The sequence below is a fragment of the Capra hircus genome, chromosome 5 (genome assembly GCF_001704415.2).
Source record: "Capra hircus breed San Clemente chromosome 5, ASM170441v1, whole genome shotgun sequence".
Taxonomy (NCBI): domain Eukaryota; kingdom Metazoa; phylum Chordata; class Mammalia; order Artiodactyla; family Bovidae; genus Capra; species Capra hircus.
In genome coordinates this window covers 43,747,153-43,764,771 of record NC_030812.1, presented here as the reverse complement: position 1 = coordinate 43,764,771, position 17,619 = coordinate 43,747,153, and the positions used below count along the sequence as shown (strand labels likewise).

Here is a 17,619-nt window from a genome sequence, read left to right as displayed (position 1 = left end):
CAAAATAATTCTATTCAAAGGTTTTCAATGAAAGGTAAGAGAAGATAGTAGGTTTAGAATCAGTAAAGTTCAACATAGGTAAAATTTTTTTCTGTGTAACTGACAAAATTATTAATTATAAGTAAATCATATTCTTAAAATGTTCATAGCTGCCTTAAAACATTATTATTTTGAAATAATTATAAATTCATAGACGTTACAAAAAATGTGTAGAAGAATCCTACGCACTCTCCCTCCAGCCTCCTCCAGTGTTAACATTTTGGACAACTGTAGTACAGTACCAAAGTAAAAAACTGACATTGATACAATCTAGAGGCTTATTTAAATTCACCACTTATACATGTACTTATTTGCGGGTGTGTGTATGTGTGTGTGCGTGTGTGTGTGTGGCTTTATGGTGCTTTATCACATGTGGAGTCTTGGATAATTACAATCAAGACACTTGATCATACACATCAGCCCAAGACTCCTCTCTTCCACTACTTTATAGTCATAACTCTCTACTCTCTCCCATCCCTAACACCTATAACTGCTTCTCTATTCTCCATCTCTTTTATTGTTATTTCGTGAATGTTAAATAAGTGGAATCTTTCAGTGTGTATCCTTTTGAAATCTGTTTTTTTTCATTCAGCATAATTTTCTTGATGTTCCTTCAAGATGTTGCATGTATTAATAGTTTGTTTCTTTATTATCACTGGGTAGTCAACCAGTGGACATACCAGTTTGTTAAACCATTCACTTGTTCAAGGAAATTTGGATAGTTCACTGTTATTGGCTATTTAAGAATAAAGTTGCTATGAATATACTTACACAGAATATCTCATGAAGAAAGAAGACAGTTCTCTGGGGTAAATACCCAAGAGTGGATTGCTGGGTTATATCATAAGTCCATTTTAATTTTTGCATGATTTGCCAGGCTATTTCATACTTAATAGAGAAACAAATCTGAATACTCTTCTGGAAAAAAAAACAACTAAAATGGAAAATTTTCCATCACTTTTTAAACAAGATTATGCTTCATGATGTGTTTAAAAAATAATTTCTCAGTGATGAATGCCCCACTGTTATGTAAATTAATAAAGGATATTTTAATCTGACTTATGTGGGAAGGGAAATATTTGTTCATAATGTGAAAAAGAGAGTGAGATCAAGCCAAAGTTCTAATTGAACTGACCATGGAAATTTAAAGATAACAGAAATAATTGTACAAAGAAAGTATACACAAAGAAACCCAAAGCTTTCCACAATTATCAGTTGTACACACATTAAGAACTAATGTTTAAATAGTCTCTAAATGTTTCATGGCATTCCTGGCACTAGATCAATCTCTTAAAGAAAAATCACACTTCAAAAATAAATACATAAATTGGTTTTGCACAACTATATCAGTAAGTAAAATCAGACACGTGGTAAATAAAGAAGTTACAGTGTGTTAAGGGGTGAGAATTGTGTTGCGATAGAATTCCTTCCCTTTCACTTCAACTTCAAAGTAACGTGGTAAATTGAAAAGGCCAGGGAACTGACCTGAATCTAAATCCCAGCTCTCCCACTCCCTATCTATATGTCTTTGGGCAGATGAATTTTCTTTCCAGGACACATATTTTTTGATTTGTAAAATGGACACAATAACTGTATTTAAGACCCCCTTATTTGAATTATGTCATTGTTGTTCAGTTGCTAAGTCGTGTCCAATTGTTTGTGACCCCATGGACTACAGCATGCCAGTCTCCTCTGTCCTTCACTATCTTCCAGAGTTTTCTCAGATTAATTCCATCCAGTGATAATACTATCCAACCGTCTTGTCCTCTGCTACTTCCTTCTCCTTTTGCCTTCAGTCTTTCTCAGCATCAGGGTCTTCTTCAATGTGTTGGCTCTTTGCATCAGGTGGCCAAAGTATTGGAGCTTCAACTTCAGCATCAGTCCTTCAAGTGAATATCAGGGTTGATTTCCTTTATGATTGACTGGTTTGAACTTCTTGCAGTTCAAGGGACTCTCAAGTGACTTCTCCAGCACCACAATTTGAAAGCATCAATTGTTCAGCACTCAGCCTTCTTTATGTCCAACGCTCACATCTGTACACGTCTACTGGAAAAACCATAGTTTTGACTATACATACCTTTGTCAGCAAAGTGATGTCTCCGCTTTTTAATATGCTGTCTAGGTTTGTCATAGCCTTCCTTTCAGGGAACAAGCATCTTTTTTTTTTTCTTTTCTCTTGACAACAACATCCTTTTATGTCTTATATATTGATGTGCTCCTATGTTGGACGTATGTATACTTACAATTGTTATATCTTCTTCTTAGGTTGAGTTTTTCATCATTATGTAGTTAGTGTCCTTCCTTGTCTCTTGTAGCAGTGTTTATTTTAAAGTTTATTTTGTCTGATATAAGTATTGTAACCGACTTTCTTTTGATTTCCATGTGCATGGAATACATTTTACCATGCCCTCACTTTCAGACTGTATGAGTCTCTTCATCTGAAGTGAGTCTCTTGTAAGCAGCAAATATATCAGTCTTATTTTGTATTCATTTGGTCAGTCTTTGTTGTTTGGCTGGGGCATTTAGTCCATTTGCATTTAAGGTGAAAATGGATATGTCTGTCTCTGGCCATTTTGTTAATTGTTTTGGATTTGGTTTTGTAATGTTTTTTCTTTATTCTTCTTTTCTTCTCTTCTCTTGTGATGTGATGACTATCTTCAGTTTCATTTTTAGGTTCCTTTTGGTATGTGTATCTATTATAGATTTTTGTTTAGGAGTCTATATTTATGCATGCTTGTTTTAAGTTGCTAATCTCTTGATTTCAAGCAAGCAGTCTTTTAATTTCATGGCTGCAATCACTGTCCACAGTGATTTTGGAGCCCAAGAAAATAAAACCGGTCACTACTTCCATTGTTTCCCATTCTACTGGCCATGAAGTAATGACACTGGATGCCATGATCTTAGTTTTTGGAACATATCATTTCAAGCCAGCTTTTTCACTCTCCTCTTTCACCCTCATCAAGAGGCTCTTTAGATCCTCTTCACTTTCTGCCGTTAGAGTGATATCATCTGCATATCTGAGGTTGTTGATATTTCTCTCAGCAATCTTGATTCTAGCTTATGATTCATCCAGCCTGGCATTTTGCATGATATAGTCTGCATATAAATTAAATAAGCAGGGTGACAATATACACCCTGTTATACTCTTTCCCCAATTTTGAATTAGTCAGTAATTGATGTATTAATTCATTACCCAAAATAGTCAAACTCCTTTCAATAGGTTTTCACATTCCAGGTCATCTTTTAAGTTTTTCCCCAAGGAGTTCATAGGGACTCTTCTCCCTTCATCTCAATAATTTACCTTTTCCTCTCTTCTGTATTAGAACTCTGTCTCCTAGAACCCATATATTCTATCTTATTTGCTCTTTTAAATTTTTATTTATTTATTTTTTGGCCAAGCTGCGTGGCTTATGGGATCTTAGTTTCACAGCTAAGGATTGAACTTGGGCCCTGGCAGTGAATGCACAAAGTCCTAACCACTAGTCAGCCAAGGAATTCCCAGGAATACATCATTTTGTAATTTTTAGAGACATATATGGCCTTTTTAAAGTACATTTTTTTTCAAGTGGACAAAAGAACATTTTATTAACAGATCTAAATATCTTTTGTTTCTATAAGAAGTCAGAAGCAGATAAACTTAAACATGTTTAGCAATTAATGTTTCAGTATTTTCTCTTTTTTGGAAATGATTTACCTAGTCAATGAAGGTACTTCATTTAAAGTTAATGTTACAAAAAGATTTTGGAAACTTTCTAAGTAGACATATTTTATAAAGCATAATGGTGGCTGCAACATTCATTTATAAACTTTTCTCCCACTTATATCCATTTAATTCATCTGTTCTTAAAAATTATGCTTGAGTTGCCATGAAAATTTCATGAGATATTAAAAATTAATCAGTTTATTTTTCTTATTGAAAAACCAGGCAAGTAGCAAAAGTCACAGAAGCAAAGAACCTTAAAATTTATATATGTTTTTTATCCTTACCATATTGACATACATTAAAGAAATAATTTTTATTGTAAGTTTAGTTCTTAGACTGAATTTATAATTTTATCATCTCAAGCATCTAGTGGAGGTAACATAAATATATTTGACAAGGCTTAATTTATTTTATATTAAAAAATTTATTTATTTGGCTACATCAGGTCTTAGTTGTGGCATGCGGGATCTTTATTTGTGCACGTGGGATCTAGACCAGGGACTGAACCTTGGCCCCCCAGAATGGGGAGCGTAGAATCTTAGCCACTGAACCAACAGGGAAATCAAATGACTGGACTTAATGTAAAAATTGCTTCTATTTTCTTTAAATCAATTAAATAGAGCTCTTTCACAAGGTTTTAGGAAAACTATCCAGAGGGAGAAAAATATCACACACACATAGCATACGTACATAGACATATGTAAACATATAGATGAATGCAAAGACACATCTTATAGCTTTCATTTAAACATCATAGCCACATAGCAAGTGCATGTGTAGCTCAGTTGCTCAGCTGTGCCCAACTCTTTGCAACCCTGTGGACTATAGCCCTCCAGGCGCCTCTGCCTATGAGATTCTCCAGGCAAGAACACTGGAGTGGGTGGCCACAACCTCCTCAGAGGATCTTCCTGACCCAGGGAGCCAACCCATATCTCTTGCATTTCCTACTATTGGCAGGCAGGCTCATTACCACTTGTGCCATCTGGGAAGCCCCTATAAAAGAGTAGTGATAGTGAAGTTGCTCAGTCGTGTCCGACTCTTTGCGACCCCGTGGACTGTAGCCTACCTGGCTCCTCTGTCCATGGGATTTTCCAGGCAATAGTACTGGAGTGGATTGTCATTTCCTTCTCCAGGGGATCTTCCTACCCAGGGATCGAACCCAGGTTTCCCGCATTGTAGACAGACGCTTTACCATCTGAGCCACCAGGGAATAGTCACATGTAAATGGCTATGGTTTTTCCAGTAGTCATGTATGGATATGAGAGTTGGACTATGAAGAAGGCTGAGTGCTGAAGAACTGATGCTTTTGAACTGTGGTGTTGGAGAAGACTCTTGAGAGTCCCTTGGACTGCAAGGAGATCCAACCAGTCCATTCTGAAGGAGATCAGCCCTGGGATTTCTTTGGAAGGAATGATGCTAAAGCTGAAACTCCAGTACTTTGGCCACCTCATGTGAAGAGTTGACTCATTGGAAAAGACTTAGATGCTGGGAGGGATTGGGGGCAGGAGGAGAAGGGGACGACAGAGGATGAGGTGGCTGGATGGCATCACTGACTCAATGGACGTGAGTCTGAGTGAACTCTGGGAGTTGGTGATGGACAGGGAAGCCTGGCATGCTGCGATTCATGGAGTCGCAAAGAGTTGGACACGACTGAGTGACTGAACTGAACTGAACTGAACTGAAATGATTTCTGCCAGGTGGAACAAGTTAAGCTCACCCACTAAAATGGCTGAAGTATTTACCAATATTTGTGGATAAGACTTTTAGATTTTTACTTGTCTTCTAAAGATAATCTTATGGAGGCTTTTGGCAAAATCTGGAAATATCAAATAAAGTTTGTTTTTAAAATCTCTCTCGGTTATCATTTTTTTCCAGTCCCAAGTTTGCCTTAAGCAACACTTATCTCTTTGGATGCTTACATTTCAAAGATATGGTAAGGTCAATATTTCCAAAGTACTGAGAAAGAACTGTAAGGTTTATCGGAGAAGGAATTCAGGGGCATATTTGCTTATTATCAGAAATCTAAGATAATTAATTACTATAACATTTTTCTTTCCATTAGCAGTAGGATAGGATAGTTCAATGATATTTTAAATTTTTAAAGTTTTTTATAGGGCAGCCCCAAAATACAAGAAGGTCTGGACATGGTGGGGTTAGCTTACAGAGTAATAGACAATAAATCCAGACTTCCTGTGCATTTTCTGAAACTTTGTCAAAGCTATTTGTGGCTATCAATATTTATGTAAACATCACAACTGCTTGAATGACGTCAGCAGCTCTTAATGTTTATTTTCTGAACTTACCGTCCTAATCTTGTTAAGAAGATGTTTTGTTTTTTTCTTACACTAACCAAGGTATTCTTCTATAGCTATCTTTTCTTTCTTTTTTTTTTCTTTTCAATCTCATCTTCCCATAGGTACCAATAGGACCTTTGTTCAAAATGCAAGCTCTCTCAAAAACCCTTTTAAGGTGTAAAAGTTCAAATCTTCAATATACCTCTTTCAACTGTGACTCCAAACCAGTGAGTCTTTTTATGGCTTAAAACCAATATTAGGGCTTACTCATGGACACAACGGGGCTTCCTGGGTAGTTCAGTTGGTAAAGAATCTGCCTCCAGTGCAGAGACCCCAGTTTGATCCCTGGGTCAGGAAGTTCCCCTGGAGAAGGGATAGACTGCTGCTGCTGCTGCTGCTGAGTCACTTCAGTTGTGTCCGACTCTGTGCGACCCCATAGACAGCAGCCCACCAGGCTCCCCCATCCCTGGGATTCTCAGGCAAGAACACTTGAGTGGGTTGCCATTTCCTTCTCCAGGGATAGACTACTCACTCCAATATTTTTGGTTTTCCCTCATGGTTCAGACAGTAAAGAATCCATCAGCAATGGGGAAGACCTGGGTTTGATCCAGGGTTGGGAAGATCCCCTGGAGGAGTGCATGACAACCCACTCCAGTATTCTTGCCCGGAGAATCCCCATTGACAGAGGAGCCAGGTGGGCTACAGTCCATGGAGTTGGGAAGAGTCAAACATGACTGAGCGACTAAACACACACATGGACACAAGGGCTGTCCCTAAGAAATGTGGCCCTCTCAAGATGCAGAGCCCCCCCAGAGAAAGTCTAAGGAAACAAACACCTTCTGTGTCTCAGGTGGCAATGAAACCTCTATCTGTCACAAAGTGAGACACCTTAAGTCTCTCATCTCCTCACCTCCAATACCAGAAAGGTGGTACTGGGATGAGAGAGTCTTCCCTTCACAAATCAGGCAACAAAGGTAGATAGAGCCTGTTCATAGAGGCCCCTTATGAACTGAGACTGTTTATTAAAACAGACTCCCCTGAGTGTTCACATGGCTGAATAAAGAGAATGCTGCCTGTCACTTCATGTCTTAGGCTCCCTGCTGGCTAGCTGCTGATGCAAGCCTGACAGACAACCTGTACCCCTAAAGTGGCAGAAGCCAGAGGGAGTATTCTCACTGGTGACAAAGCCAAGTTCTCAGGATATAAAACAAAACAAATGGAGATTCTCATCTTATGGTTTTTCATGCTTGTGACAAATGGCAGAGACAAACGAAAACATGACTCTTTCTGGGAGGCTAAGAATCAATAACCATAGGTGTTGATTACCAAAACCAAATTTATAAGAGTCACAATTAAAAATCTATTTTCAATTTTTTTTTCCTCCTGCCAGTGTGCATTTGGAAAGGAAGGGACAAGGAGAAATTGTTATCCTTTTTCGTCTGTGCACTCTAGACAGAAAGCTAGGAGACTGACATGGTAAGAATTCTTACCTTCTACTGGTCTGTTGTCAATTAAACCATATCTCAGCTATAGTCTCCAAGAACAGTAAAGTGTTCTGGCCTTTCACTGTCCCATCCTCATCACTAGAAGCTGTACAGGAGACAACATGTATAACAAAAGACAGTTTAACAAGAGAAAAGGAAACAACTATATTAACATGTACATTTCATGTATACTTATGAGAAAGGCCAGGATGAGTAAATCAAAGAGTAGCTGGAATTTGGACTTAACAGATCATCTTTACCAGAGCATAGTAAATATTTAGAGGTGCAACTAGACAGAGGAAAAGAGTACTGGGCTTCCAAGGGTGCTGAATTTTAGGATGATAAATACATTAAAAACTGATAGGCAATAGTAGCTACTCAAAATCATTGTTTTGTGGAATCCTCTGGTGCTGTCTTGGAGCTGGTAAGTATCTGGGGTTTTGGTGATTAATATCTGCACAAATTTATGTTCTGCTTTCAGGATGACAGGGGGAGGGCAGAAAACTTGTCCAGGATCTACTTCTTCAGCTCAAAATAATCCTTGTGCCAAAGGGGAAGATTTTGGAATGGCATATTCTGTTATTCTTCTATAGATTTTACCATCCTGTTTTTTCACTTTGCAATGACACTATATTCTAACATGGAAATGTGAAGTAAGACATTGTCAGATGGAGTTAGGGATGTTGTTCACTGGAGGTTTATTTATCGTACTATGACATTGATTTATAAATTAAGAATTTATAATAGACACCAAAAGAGTAAGTATAGGAATCTGGCTGAGCAACATGGTGCTGTGCTATATATCAATCAGAACAACAGGCAGTGTGTCATGTTCTTCGTGAAAAGTGTATATAAAATAATTTTAAGTGAAAAAAATGAAGACAACATACTGAAGTCACATAAAACAACTTGATGTAAATGAATGTTAATCAAAGATGGGAGTTCATTTTCAGTTGAGAAAAATGTTGGTTCAGGTTTTTTTTCTGAATACTTGCTCAACTTCATAATAAAATAGGAGGAATTTCCTCTTTAGGCAATAGTGCTAAACCTTGTTCTTTCTTTCTTAATGTCTTTAAGTAATCTCACTTCCTTATTTTCTGCAGACTAATTCTTAGGGTATCAGAATATCTTTCTTCAAACATAAGAAGGAAAATGTTTAAGTCAGTGGACCAATAAACTGTTTCTGTTTTCCACATGTTTCAGAGGGTGGAGCCACCAAATCAGTGAGATAAGAGGGGAGTGAAAAGATGTTAAATAGCAAGTCTGGCTCACCCTGGTCAGTCTGGACATTTGACTTCTCAGTCAACATGAAGGCTCTCATTATTCTGGGGCTTCTCTGCCTTTCTGTTGCTGTCCAAGGCAAGGTCTTTGAGAGATGTGAGCTTGCCAGAACTCTGAAGGAACTCGGACTGGACGGCTATAAGGGAGTCAGCCTGGCAAACTGTAAGTTAACTCTTCTTTCTCCTTCCAAACAGTTAGCCAGGTGTGGAACTAACAGAGGATGAATAATGAGCAAGGGACTTTGAGTGAATGGGTTTTTCTTTGTTGGAGGGTTTGTACGCTTACCATGGTTAATAACATCAACTTGCTCCTTTAGAATAGATGTACCAGGTGAAGGACTGAGGCATGAGAGGGCCATTCTAGTCCCTCTAAGCATGCCAGCTGGCACATGTAGGGTGATGATAAAATGTATTTCAGCACCTCGGATATGTGTCAAGCCCATGGTGTTTGACTCTAGCAGTTTGGCAGTTGGGTTCTTCTAACCTGAGTAAGGCAGTATTTTTCTCATTTTTAATTCCCTTACCAATGTTGGGTTTTTAACAGCAAGGTTTTTAAAAAATTACATTAAACTCTCAAAACAGGGACAGTAGGAACCTATTTCCCTCAATTCATTTCTATAATAAGGATCCCTGAAATACAGCAGGAAATGACATTTTATTGTGCTCACCCTAGTTGATTATTTTTCATTTCTTCCACAGAATTCAAGAAATGGCCTTAGGAAAATTTCCTCTGTATTGTAGTCTATATTTTTCAATGTCATCACTGTATTTTTCATATTGAATTCAGACATCTCCCTCCATAACTATTTTTGAGTGAATGAGCAAATGGCTAGATGGATGGATGGAGGAGAATCTTTCCTATTCTGTGATTCTTACTGTCTAATTTGGTACCCAAATTCACCTTCAGGGTCATAAGAAATTTTCTCTCTCCCAGAGAATCCTTATTTTTCCTAATAACATATTTTTCCTTAATGTGTGCATCTGCTGCTAATGACCAAACCCACTTAACTAATCTATTGGTTTTGCTATTCTAGGCTCAGTATTAACTTAGGGGTATGTGAAGGGCAAGAGCTATTTCAATTTTTTTTAATTTATTATCTTGTTTCATTAGTATTACCAAATGATTTGCTAATAAAATAATTCTCTTAAGAGAATTCCTAACATGAAAGTGTTAAAATATTTCACAAGTAAGTACATCTTTGTACTTTTAAAGTAAGTTGTTAGTAAAGTAGGACTAAATAGAACTGATTGGGCTATGAAGTATAAGTCATCTCATGTTGTTTTTCAACTAAAAATACATTTTTTTCCAGGGTTGTGTTTGACCAAATGGGAAAGCAGTTATAACACAAAAGCTACAAACTACAATCCTGGCAGTGAAAGCACTGATTATGGGATATTTCAGATCAACAGCAAGTGGTGGTGTAATGATGGCAAAACCCCTAACGCAGTTGACGGCTGTCATGTGTCCTGCAGCGGTAAGACAAGATGATGTTGAGTGATAGCCCAGGCCCCATCTGGTTACACCTGTAAGAACAGAGATTCAGTACAAATGAGAATGTCTTGAAGGCTTCCCTGGTGGCTCAGATGGTAAAAAATCTGCTTACAGTGAGGGAGATCTGGGTTTGATCGCTGTTCGGGGAGAATTCCATGGACAGAGGAGCCTGGCTGGCTACAGTCCATGTGGTCGCAAAGAGTCTAACACAACTGAGCGATTAACACTTTCACTCATCATGAAAGTTGGCTGTTTGCTAACATATAAGAGTTTCTTGAATGACCTAGCACTTTAGTATAACTGAACTTGTTGATGCTTTGTAAAGGGCAATGCCATTCCTCTTATCTTGTTTGAGAAGGTTTAGGGATAATTAGGTTTGTGTGTGTGTGTTTTTATTTAATATACCCTCCTTTATTGGAAAACAAAGGATTACTAGTTAACCAAAGAGGAGGAATACCTGTGGTTCCTTTTAAAAAATTGTTTTTACTTTTTATGAGTATATGTTTTAATTATATAGAAAATTAGAAACATAACTATACAACCATCAGTATGGTCATCATGTACTTTAACAGTTATTCACATTTTGTCATATTTACTTCTATGTATATAAACTGTATATATATATATATATGTATGTGTGTGTGTTTTGGCTGAGTGATTTAAAGTGCGTTTGAAACTCTAAATTCTTGAGCTTGCATTTCCAAAAAATACAGTTCGTATTTAAATACTGTCATTGTGACAAGTTAATTTACAGATTTGTTTAACTGGGCTAAAATAAATTTTCTATTGAGTTCTTTTTAAAATAGAGATGACATGCAGTGTTTAGTGCATAAAATATTGGTGAGCTGATACAAATTTATATTGCTAATTTTTTATATATTACAATTCCTAATAGAGAAATTAGTCAAAGAATATTCTTTTGTATCATGTTAATTTACTTTAAAAAGCATTTTGCATTATATAGTAATCTGTGGTTCCTGAATAAAAATTCTCACTATCCAGAGATTTATGATAACTGGTAAGTTTTGGTATCCACATCTTTCAGAAGATACATCACTCACATATATGAATGTAGAACTATATTATGCATATTTGTACCCACATACAAGCATGTAAGCAATGTATGTCAGCAGAAATGAAATTATGCTAAACTTACTGCTTTATAATACGCTGTTTATTACACAAAATTATTTTATCAACAAATACCAATATTTCAAGATGAATAAATTCCACTAAATAAATATTCTGTAATTTATCAATCCAAATCTCATTGATAAACACTTAGGCTGTATTTTCCCCTGTTATTAATTGATATGAAACATCTGTACACACATCTTTTCTCTTTTTCTCTTATTATTTCTTTAGAATAAACTTCCAGTAATAGAATTACTGAGCCAAAAAATGCTGGACCCATTTCCTGTTGGTTGTTTTAGTTTTGTTTCAGTAGCTCAGCTGGTAAAGAATCCACCTACAGTTCAGGAAACCCTGGTTCAATTCCTGGGTCAGGAAGTTCCCCGGGAGAAGGGATAGGCTACTCACTCCAGTATTCTTGGCCTTCCCTGGTGGCTCAGATGGTGAAGAATCTGCCCACAATACAAGTGACCTGGGTTCGATCCCTGGGTTGGGAAGATCCCCTAGAGGAGGGCATGGCAACCCACTGCAGTATTCTTGCCCGGATAATCACCATGGACAGAGGAGCCTGGTGGGCTACAGTCCATGGGGTCGCAAAGCATTGGGCATGAATGAGCGACTAAGCACAGCATAGTAAAAAGAGAATCTTCTATCACATTAATTAATAATTCCAGAACTCCCAATAACTTTGGTAAATGAGAAACGAAATGCTTTAATTTCATGCCAAATAGGATAGAATGAAGAAAAAGTTTTCCCCTAACATTCACAACATGGACTCTTAACAAATAATTTTAGTTGTACTTTCCTTAGCTTAAGAAAATAAAGCCTGCGGAAACTAAACTTAAAATGAAATCTCTAGGAATGTTGTTTTCATTTCTCACCATTTGCTTTTCAGAATTAATGGAAAATAACATCGCTAAAGCTGTAGCATGTGCAAAGCAAATTGTCAGTGAGCAAGGCATTACAGCGTGGTATGTTGTTTTTTTTTCTGCTTCCAATTCTATTGAGATGTAATTGACACAGAGCGCTGTAGAAGTTTAAGGTGTACCGTCTAAGAGTTTGACTTACATACATCATGAAATTATTATCACAGTCACTTTAGTGAACAACCATTATGTCATATGGTTACAAAAACAAAGAAATTGAAGAAAAAAATATGTGTGTGTGATGAAAAGTCTTAGGCTATACTCTCTTAACAGTTTTCATATATATATGAATTTTATGTATGAATATGTATATTCACTAAATGAATTCACTAAATTCATTTATATGAATTTTCATATATTTCTTATTTCATACATATAGCGGTGTTGATTGTATTTCTCACATTGTACATTACATATCTAGTATTTTTATACTTGGAAGTTTGTAGTACCTTTAGTTGCCTTCATCCACTTCACCACCCCTCACCTCAACCACAACCTGATTCTCTGGTAACCACGTATCTGACTTCTTTTTTCTATGAGTTTGTTTGTATGTCTGTTTGTGTTTGAAGTATAATGGACCTACAACACTATGTTAATTTCTATTACAGACTATGGTTAGTGTTAAGCATTAAAAAGGAGAGCTGAGGGCTTTCCTGGCAGTCCAGTTGATAAGACTTTGTGCTTCTAAGGCAGGGGGTGCTGGACAGGAAACCAACAACATCAGGTGTGGCCAAAAAAAAAAGACGGTGAAGAGAACTGGGGGTTTTTTTGTAGCACCTCGGGGTACCTGGAATTTTAGCTTTCCTCTCCCCCACCAAGAATTGAATCTTGTCCACAACTTTGAAGGGGCAGTCTTAACAATTGGACCAACAGGGAAGTCCCAGGTGAGAGCTGTTTTACCCTACTCTTATGAGAGAAGCGAAGGAATATTTCCAAAGAACAAAGTATGCTACTGAGAACTGAAAAATTGAAGCTTTAAATTAATGCTACACAATGTACTAATAGAAACAGTTTACTTTAACTGGCTCAGAATCTTATTCTTTTACTCTTCAATTTATTTTAGGAGATTCTAGAGTTTTTAAGATTCTACACACTCTACCTTGTCATATCTTGAAATTATTTTTGGAATTAAGTAAATATGGAATGCACTCTGCAGTTGTGTTGTGAACACAGGACTCAACATTTGTGTTCAGCATTGTGTGCTCTAGTGAAGGCTGGTGGAGATATGAAGTCCTTGGTATACATATCTCCAGTTGGCACATAACAGTACTTGGATTTGTCTATAGCTTGTATTTCATGTATTGATGAACTATTTTGTTCTCCCAAAGGATTTGAAGTATGTACATTACAATGAAGCTACGTTTTAGTCTTATGACCATTTGTTTCATCTTTCTCCACAGGGTGGCTTGGAAAAGTCACTGTCGAGACCATGACGTCAGCAGTTATGTGGAGGGTTGCACCCTGTAACTGTGGAGTTATCGTCCTTCAGCTCATTTTGTCTCTTTTTCATATTAAAGAAGTGATAGTTGAATGAAAGTTTATACCAGCATTATTTCAAACAAATAACGTTTTTACAGAAGCAGGAGCAGGTGGTCTTTCTTCTAAGAAGCTTAATGTTTATCTAATGTGTTAATTGTTTGATATTAGGCCTATAATATTCTTCAGTTTGCTAATGTAACTAATACCGGTGAATATTTGTCTAAAACCTTAATTATCAAATATGTCTCCAGTACATTCAGTTCTTAATTAAAGCAAGATCATTTATGCACCTTGCTGATCATGAAGGAATATAAAGAGGGATTAGATGAGCTGTTTCTTTCCTTAATTTTATTAGCATAGATTCATGCATTATGACCAAATTCAGAGGCAGATAAGTATTGAAATAACTAATTAACCACAGATATGAAATTATGCATGCTGTAAAAAATACAAACAATTTCATTAAAAGCTTTGCAATTCATTCCTTGTCTGTTTTGTTTAGATCCATTTAGTGTCTCTGAAGAAATACATATATATGTACTTGGGACAAAATGAGCTGACACTTAGTATTTCCAACATTCTCACCTGTATCCAAACAGAAGGATATTGCTAGAGAAAAATCCATAGGCTTATTCACAGATCTCGATTAACAACAACAAAAACAAATTGGTGGAACTGCACAGCTTTGGGATCTTAGTTCCCCAAGCAGGTATTGAATCTCCACCCTGAACAGTGGAAGCATGGATTCCTAGCCACCAGACTGCCATTCCGTTCAGTGTGGTTAAATTCATAACCACAAATCCCAAATGGGCCCTTAAGACTGATTGGTGGTCACTTCTCGGCAAACTTTCTGTGCTGATATCCCCACTCTCATCCCAAAATGACTGTCACTGTTCACTTCTCTCTTTCCAAAATCCAGCAAGCACCCCAGCTACTAGCCTTCCATACTCTACTCTCAGTAGACGACCTGGGCTCACACTACACTGACGGAACAGAATCAAATCATACAAAATTCTCCCCTCCAGGCCACCATAATAGTGTTCACATCTCTCCTTGAGCCCTCCTTCCCTTCTTTCCCCTTTATCACTAGGATGTAGGGCCTCTGCTCTTGCCAATGACAGTGTTTCTACATGCAGTCTTCATCATACATAGCCCTCTCACTACTCCAATTTAAGCTAAGTTTTTCCAGCATCCTGTGTTTCTTCCTCATTGCTGGATCATCCCATCACTGTACAAACTGCCCCAGAAAAGTTTCATCTTGCAAAGAACTCTCCATGGACTCTACCTGCCAGAGTTCAGCTCCATCAGCCAGGGATTCGACCTGAAGGGATGAGCGATGTTGGCGAGAAACTGAGGCAGCCTCTCAGTTTTCCTTTGGACTGCCTGTTTATTTCAAGCTTATGATTCTTTTCTACTTTTACAAAAGCATTAGGTCAGAGGTTTGATATTTTTAGTTCCTAGAGACCCAGATTTATTTTTCTCCAAAAATCATTGTTGCCCCTCAAAAGGAGTTCCTTCCTCAGTGATTCTCTTATCTACTTTTTCTCATGTGTCCTTGTGAATACACTGTAACTCATGCTAATAGCTGGGTTGCATACCACATTCCTCAGTTTAATTCTTATCTTTCTAAGTCTTGTTTGCCCCTTGTATCCTAAGCTCAACATTTCTAAGAAAGGGCTTCTAGCTAAATATCTCTGAAGTCCCTAATCTCTATAAGCTATAGTAGAATATGTTAACATTACAGCATCCCTTAAATCTTTAGCTTCTAACTATTTTAATTATTCCTAAACCCTAAATTCAGCAAACTCCTTTGCCGTAAACACTTTTCTCACAAATGGGCTTCAGCTAGCAATCCCTACAATGGCCTCAAGCTGCAGCCTGTGTGCTCACTCTGGAACACTTTATTGTAAAATTCCTTGAACAAATGTCAGTGATTAACTTTATGAATTATTCTTTGAGCACAGCTGCAGAAGGCTTTATGCCTTCTCATACTCCTCTCAAAAACAATAAGCACCTTAATATTCTCTTCAGTCAAATCAGCCGAGGAAAGGAAAAAACAAGTCAGAATCACAAAGCCTAACTCCTTCATTCCGGGTCCGTGCCTACGGAACAATGGGAGGGGGTTTAGGGCTGTGCCTCCATTTTGTCAGTAATGCCTAACGCTGCTTCCAACATCTACATAACCCTCCAAGTACATCATTCTTTGCTCCCTTTTACAGCAGCATTTCTGGATGAAATATCTATATTCACCCACTCCATGACCTCACCTCCCTTTCTCTTTTCGTCTCTTCTTAATCTGACTGCTCTCCTCACTTAGCTGAAAACGGCTCCAGCTTGACTCCTCCCAGGATGCACTGGGGCCAGTTCTAGTGATCACCTGATTTCTGTTCATCCTACTTGATCTCTCAGCAGCATTTGACAAAGTGAATCACTTCCTACTTCTAGAAAAGTTTTTCTTCCTTAGCTTCTCCTCCTTTACATCCTACCTCATTGATGGCTCCTTCTCAGCTCTTCATGGCTAGCTGTTCTTCTTCTTGATTTTTAACTGTGGGAGTCCCCAGGACTCAAACCTGTAAAACCATCTGAAAGAACAGTTTTACTTATTCATTTATTTTTCTTTTCTTGCCAAAGTATAACTTTCAAAAGAATAGAGTCTTTCCCACTCTTTAAGGACATTAAAATAATCTCAGTGTTTCCCCAAATTTGCAAGTACAGTAAAGCCTTTTAAGTTTTCAGAACAGTTTGAGAATATAATGCCAATATGGTGCCCAGAAGCTCTGAATCCTTCAATATGCAACTCTCACAGAACCTCAGAACATCATCCAAATTAGGAGGTGAACACTGACAAACTAGGAACACTTTGTCATCAGATCTAGGCAATTTTATCAATTGTAACATAAGTTTTTCTTAACTAAAAGGTATAATTCAGAATAACGTGTTTAAATTGGTTGCTATATTTTTCAGTTTCCTTCAATCTAGATCATTTCTTCACTTTTTTCTTAACTTTTATCACTTTAACCCCTTTGAAGACCTCAAACCAGCTATGGTGTAAATGGCCTAAGGTTTTTCTGATATTCTCTAGAGTAAATTAGGTTATGCATCTTTGGCAGAGATACCACAGATGTAATACTGTGCTCTTTCTGTTGTATCTTTCAAGTGACATGCAGTTTTGAATATTCTCTTATGATGTTCTCATCAATTATTTGATTAATGTAATGCCTGCAGATGGTGACTGCAGCCATGAAATTAAAAGACGCTTACTCCTTGGAAGAAAAGCTATGACCAACCTAGATAGTATATTCAAAAGCAAAGACATTACTTTGCCGACTAAGGTCCGTCTAGTCAAGGCTATGGTTTTTCCTGTGGTCATATATGGATGTGAGAGTTGGACTGTGAAGAAGGCTGAGCACCACCGAATTGATGCTTTTGAACTGTGGTGCTGAAGAAAACTCTTGAGAGTCCCTTGGACTGCAAGGAGATCTAACCAGTCCATTTTGAAGGAGATCAGCCCTGGGATTTCTTTGGAAGCAATGATGCTAGAGTACTCCAGTACTTTGGCCACCTCATGCGAAGAGTTGACCCATTGGAAAAGACCCTGATCCTGGGAGGGAATGGGGGCAGGAGGAGAAGGGGACGAGAGAGGATGAGATGGCTGGATGGCATCACCAAATCGATGGACATGAGTTTGAGTGAACTCCAGGAGTCGGTGATGGACAGGGAGGCCTGGCGTGCTGCAATACATGGGATTGCAAAGAGTCGGACACGCTGAGTGACTGAACTGAACTGAACTG

At 37.7% G+C, this 17,619-nt stretch overlaps 1 protein-coding gene across 1 annotated transcript; it reads left to right on the top strand.

Moving 5' to 3' along the window:
• Positions 8,729 to 14,309, top strand: LOC102172037 (lysozyme C-1). The gene is made up of 4 exons (XM_005680192.3): positions 8,729 to 8,963; positions 10,111 to 10,275; positions 12,319 to 12,394; positions 13,750 to 14,309. The coding sequence occupies exons 1-4, from the start codon at positions 8,768 to 8,770 to the stop codon at positions 13,814 to 13,816; spliced, it is 504 nt and encodes a 167-aa protein (XP_005680249.3). The 5' UTR covers positions 8,729 to 8,767; the 3' UTR covers positions 13,817 to 14,309.

Bases quoted from the DNA above. Each gene is read 5' to 3' on its own strand.
- LOC102172037 (XM_005680192.3), top strand. From the start codon at position 8,768: ATGTTAAATAGCAAGTCTGGCTCACCCTGGTCAGTCTGGACATTTGAC. The intron at 8,964-10,110 runs GTAAGTTAACTC...ATTTTTTTCCAG, and splicing joins GGGAGTCAGCCTGGCAAACT to GGTTGTGTTTGACCAAATGG. The intron at 10,276-12,318 runs GTAAGACAAGAT...TTTGCTTTTCAG, and splicing joins CTGTCATGTGTCCTGCAGCG to AATTAATGGAAAATAACATC.